A 6,000-nucleotide genomic window follows, 5' to 3' on the forward strand; every position below is an offset into this window, starting at 1 on the left:
TACCCTGCTATTTTATATTTGTTGAATTCCATTTTATAAGCAGTTCAATGTAGGAAAGAAAGATATCACCCCCAGAAACCTATTTGAAATCTCCTAAAATGAAGTAGTTCTTTAGGACCTAAGCACAGATAAAATAATAGGCCTTTGGTTCCCATGCAGGATTTCTCACAGCTAACAGGAATCACATGAGTCAAGACTTTTTATATTACAATGGACAGAAGCATAGCTTTAATTAAGTTAAGCAAAAACAAGAGTAATGACCCATGTGAGAGGGACTAAGGGACAGAGTCCATGACAGGCTAACTGGATCCAGGATTGTCCTTACTCCTCCTGTGGTGTCTTGACCTTATTATCTTTGGTGGCTGATGGGTTTCTTCCATGTGCTAGAACAGGCAGCTTCTGGTGGCCTCAGAATTCATCCTCCTAGCACTTATTGCTCCAAAGTAAAAGGCCTAGAAAAAGACTTCAGTGGCTTTCTTTTGTCAGGCATGCAGCCAAGATGAAAGGAGGAAGGGGGAAAACACGCTAGGCAGCCAGAATACAAATAGGTGCCTCAGCAGCCCACCAGTAGAGACTTCCCATGCGGGTTTCCATGCCAGGAAAACAGTGGTTAAAATATTGTTATGGGCGATGTGACTTTGTCCCCTTCCCCCATTTTAAATATTGAAATCCTAACACACCCTGTGCCTCGAATGTGACTGCATTTAGAGATTGGACCTTCAAGAAAGTAATTCAGTTAAAATGAGGTCATTAGGGTGGACTCTATTCCAATATAACTGGTGTCTTTCTGAAGATAAGGGAGGACACAGACACACACAGAGGGAAGACCACGAGAAGACTCAGGGAGAAGACAACTATCTGCAAGCCAAGGAGAGGAGCCTCAGGAGAAACCAACCCTGTCAGCCCCTGGAATCTCTGACTTCCACCCTCCAGGACTGTCAGAAATAAATGTCTGTTGTGGAAGCCACACAATCTGGGTACTTTGTAATGGCAGCCTTAACAAATCAAGATGGATGCAATGAAATACTAGTGTAAAACTGAAAATATCCAGGAAAGAAAAATAAAGGTGAGTCACTGTCCCTTTTGAATTTCTTGACACAAAGATGGGATGATGTGCTGTGTGACTGCTCAGCTCAGGGCAGAGCTGGGCTTCGGAGGAAGCCAGGGGCCAGAGAGAGGGGACAGAGCCACAAACTGCTGTGATCCATCTGGCCCTGAAAAGGGAGCTCTGCATCTTGCAGCATGTAATTGGGGTTGAATCACAGGACCAGCACCACCCTGCCTGACCCAGAAAGCAGAGCAGATGGCAGCAGAAAAGAGTAGCAGGAAGAGGCTCATTCTCTGCTCTCCTGCCTTCAGGCAAGTGTCCCACAGGGCCCTATCTCATGGTGCCCTCACTTGCAAAGCCTGGTGCATAAGCAAGCAGGGCACTTGTCTCGGGCACAAAACCTGAGGGGCTTCCAAAAACTCACTTGTCAAGATAAATAATCCTGTAATATAATGCTCTTAAAAATCAAAATTAATGTAAAAACATTCATGACAAACAAATATTACTGTTTTTTTCCTTTAGCCTCAGGTGTCAACATGGTTAGCACAGAGCTTTTATGGATATTGTCTTTATTTAAAACATTGATATTTTGTTCATCTTAGGGGGTCTGTGGGCATTAATTTTGATCTTTAAAATTATTACATAAAAATTATTACATTATGTCAGGCACAGTGGCACACAACTGTAATTCCAGCAGCTTGGGAGGCTGAGGCGGGAGAATTGCAAGTTTAAAGTCAACCTCAGGAACTTAGTAAGGCCATAATCAATGTAGTGAGATCCTGTCTCAAAATAAAAAGCCCGGGGATGTGGCTCACATGCTAAGCACCCCTGGGTCTTATCCCTGGTACCAGAAAAAATATATATATATGCATATATGTTTTATTAAAATATTACTTATCTTAAGTTGTGCATGCGTGCGCATGCGCAGTGCACGCACACACATGAATACAAGTTTTAAAAAATGGCCATTTGGGGCTGGGGATATAGCCCAGTTGGTAGAGTGTTTATGTAGCATCCTAGATGCATAAGTCTGTGGGTTCAAACCCCAACACCACCACCAACAACAACAAAAAGACTTCTATTGTATAATTGACAGTAATGTTCTAATAACAATGTTTTGATATTACACTATAGAGATATAAGATGGCACCACTGGGTATGTCATTGCTGTAACTTCCTGTAAGTCCATAAATATTTCAAAATTAAAATTTGAAGGGATGTTATTTTTTAAGTACCTGAACTTGTTGGCACTCAGTTCAATTTGAACCCAGATAAGTAGGCTGGTACCTCTTCTGCCCTAGTCCTGGTCCTGCTTGTTCAACCATTACCATTGCTCTAAGAATAATGGAAAACATCAACCAAGACTCTCAGCTCACTCAGTGAACTTATAGATGTTTTAGCTTCCATTTTATGTCAGCCATAGAGATTGTGGCTCATGAAATATCTATCATTGGGGGGTTGACTGAGGAGGTCCTAAAGAAGATCTCAATTTAGGATGATGGGGTCCTTGACAAATACTGTAGAAAAGAATTTCTAGGCATGTCAAATATCGAGGCACAGAGATTTACTTAGGAAAGCAAGAGAGGAGGTGGGCCATCTCAAGAGTAAGAGACACTAGGGTTTTTAGGCTTTCTTTGTAAAAGGAGAGGTGTGGGCATGAAAAGATAAGTGAAGATGACATCCACCAGTGATCACAAGATGGTTTTGGGGATCCTTAGATTGACACCTTCTCCACTATCTGATCGATAGATAATGTTGGGAAGGCACCCTCTATTACAAGTTTCCAGCAAAGCACCTTATATTATAGATTTCATATTTCCCTTTACTCACTCTGTTCTAAAAATATATGCATTAGTGGGCTAATTACCAGTGCACAGGACAATTTTTATACGTGAGTGAATATCCAGTAACTTTAAGATTGTGAGTAAAGATTTATAGATTTCCCAGAAATTTGGAAATAACAGTCCTGGGAGGAAAACTGGCTTTGGGAGGAAAAGTATGAAGAACTTAAGCACAAGTCTTTTAGACTATATTTTCCTGTCCTTCCTTTGTCTCCTTTCTATTTACCTTTTATTTCTTTTCTATCCTACCTTACATCTACCTGCTCCAGACAGTTCTGCTAATTTTTTCCTTGAATGACACTTTCCTCCTACCTAATTCTATCCTGTTCAGTAAATTCTGTGCACAAAAAATTTCAGAGGTGAAATGATTGGGTTATGAGGACCTTAACCTAATTAATACATAACCTGCTGGTATAGATTAACTGGGCAGTAACTTCAGGCAGGTAGGATGTGACTGGAGGAAGTAAGTCACCAAGGGTGTGCCTTTGTGGTTTACATTTTGTCCTTGGGAGCAGAACTCTCTGTCTTTGCTCCTGGCTGTCATGTTCCAAGTGCTTTCCTCTGCCACACCTTTCACCGGAATAGTCTAATTTACCTCGGACTCAGAGCTATAGAGTCAGCCGACCATGAACTAAACCTCTGAAACTGTGAGTCAAACTTTTACTCTTCTACATTTTTCTTGTCAGGTTTTTGGTTATAGTGATGAAAAACTGACTAAAAGAAATACAATTCATAGACATGTAAGTGAGAGCCCCCACAGATTTCCACTTCCCAAAGTTAACCAACTGTATGTGTTGAATGTTCTTCTGGCCACTTCCTTTACTTTTATTTTCTTTCTTCCAACACTAATCCTTTACCTTTATTGTCCCAAATGGTGCAGGGAAGAAAATCATGAATGATATAAACATGGTTCTTTTCTTTATAGATGTTACATAAATATAAATATAAACCCTCCTATTCAATTGGTTGAGTCATTAATAAAGAAACTAATTTCTGGCTCATCTTTTCCTGCTGTGGATTCACCAAGAAAGAATAAAAGATCTCTGTGACCAGATGGACTGGCAGACTGTGCTGTCTTGCCCTTTCCACGTTACTCTCCTACCCCCTGCCCTTTGTCAGCTCTGTTTCAGGTTTCATGAGAGGGATTAAGCTGAATTGCCCTAGAAAAGGCTTCCAGAATCTTAGGAGATAAATATCTAATTGGGGAGAGAGGAGGGAGGGTGATGAGTAGAGTGGGAAGATTTCTCAACCCTCAGAGAAGGGAGAATGTTAGGGGCAACTGGAGATAAGAGGGGCCAGGATGCCTTGAACCCAGAACTCCACAGGGGCATGATTTCAAGGGCCCTAAGTGACTCTTTAATTTAGAGCTTTAATGCGAAGTCCTCTGGCTTCAGCCTGGGATCAGAGCTGCAGATCTTTGAAGTGGACCACAAAGGGTTGGACACTGGACACTTAACTTTGACCAGAATCAACTCAATAATGGAGACACTTCTATTTTCTGAAATGCTAAATACAACAGGACTCTTGCCCTGCTCTGAGGCAATAAAAACTGACATTGAGCATACACTGCTGTAGTCAGTTGAGTCTGGGGGCTGGATGTTATTTGATTTTAAACAATAAAACAATACTTACTGCATCCTAGTGTTGCAAAACAAATTTATGCATACACACACACACACACACACACACACACACACACACACACTTCCACTCATAAATATTCCCGAGTTTCATTGATCTAACATGAATTCTGCATTACCATTCTTTTTACTGTACAGAGAACAAGCTATACCAGAAGCTTCTTCTTATAAAGACAGAGCTTATCACATCTTTTGCCTGAAGTATGCACCCCTCAGGAAGAACATTGAAGAAGTTTACTCTTAAATGAACAGATCCTGTATCTTTACAAAGCTTAGACTACCTGGGTGATACATGGCTGTGTGATGCAACTTGGTGTGGTTAAACAGCTTCCTGAAGATGCAAATTTCCACAAAACAATCTCAGGGTTCCTTTGGAAGTTGAAAGGTCACTACCAGCGTCAAGGTAGGACATTCCTTCCTCCATATAGTGGTTCTACTTTAAAAGACAAACAAAAACCCTAATGTTATTGGGGTATAATTTATACATGAAGATAAAGATGTGAACATTTTTTATTAACGGTTGTATTCATTACCACCATAATCCACATACAGAACCATTTCCACTGCCCCTAAGTGTTTCCTTAGTCAATTTACAATAAGCACTCTTTCCCCAGGAACCCACTGTTCTGTCTTCTGTCACCATAGATTGGATTTGCCTTTCCTATACTTTCAGGTAAATGGAATTATTATATTCTTTTGGGTCTGATTTCTTTCACTTGGCATAATTATTTTAAGATTCACCTATGACCTGAATGTATCACTACTTCATTCTTTTTTATTGCTGAGCTGTACTCCATTGTATGAATATACCAAAGTTAATTTGTTCACCTATTGGTGGACCTTTGGGGTGTTTCCAGTTTTTGTCCATTACCAATAAAGCAAAAACAATTCTGCTATTAGGTGTTTTATGTATTCAAGTTTTATATATCATTTCAGGTGGGAAAAAAGCATTTGGCTTCTCAAGAAAGAAAGAAGTAAAGAAAACAAAGAAAGAAGGAAGGAGGAAGAAAGGCAGACAGGAAGAAAACCACAGGTGAAATAGTCAAAGCTTAGTCTTTGGAAGCAGAGAACACCTGGCTCTGCTTCTGGTTATATCTGCCTGAAAAAGTGACCACACTTTTTTATGTGCTTCTTTGTTTGGCAAAAAGAGAATATTACCACCCAGAATTACTGAGAGGATTAAATTCAAGGAGATCACCTATGTAAAGTGCATAGTAAGTCCTCAAAAAATGTTGCTTCTCTCCATCTCCCTGCCTTGGAAAGGGATGAGCCAGCTGAGCGGGCTTGCAGGCCCTTAAGCTCAGCAGACCAGATGTACATAATTTCTGATCAGTGTCACCCTGCGGGCTGTCTGTGAGCTCAGATAATTTAGCCCAAGTGCATATTGTCTAGTTAGAACTGTGTTCTATGGAAGTTTGGTCATTTTAAATCATGCTCTAAATAACCTTTTGTGAATTGATTAACTATTCAA

The 6,000-nt window shown here is 40.4% G+C and overlaps 1 protein-coding gene across 1 annotated transcript in view; it reads right to left on the bottom strand.

The window, feature by feature from the left end:
- The window catches only part of Chrnb3 (cholinergic receptor nicotinic beta 3 subunit), a 49,599-nt gene extending 44,712 nt beyond the window's left edge, over positions 1-4,887 (bottom strand). Inside the window, exon 1 of the mRNA XM_071609214.1 lies at positions 4,811-4,887. Within this exon, the coding sequence (XP_071465315.1) occupies positions 4,811-4,823 (13 nt within the window). The 5' untranslated portion in view covers positions 4,824-4,887. The remainder of the gene's footprint in view (positions 1-4,810) is intronic.
- Positions 4,888-6,000: the final 1,113 nt, after the last annotated feature.

The sequence above is a fragment of the Marmota flaviventris genome, chromosome 3 (genome assembly GCF_047511675.1).
Source record: "Marmota flaviventris isolate mMarFla1 chromosome 3, mMarFla1.hap1, whole genome shotgun sequence".
NCBI classification, from domain to species: domain Eukaryota; kingdom Metazoa; phylum Chordata; class Mammalia; order Rodentia; family Sciuridae; genus Marmota; species Marmota flaviventris.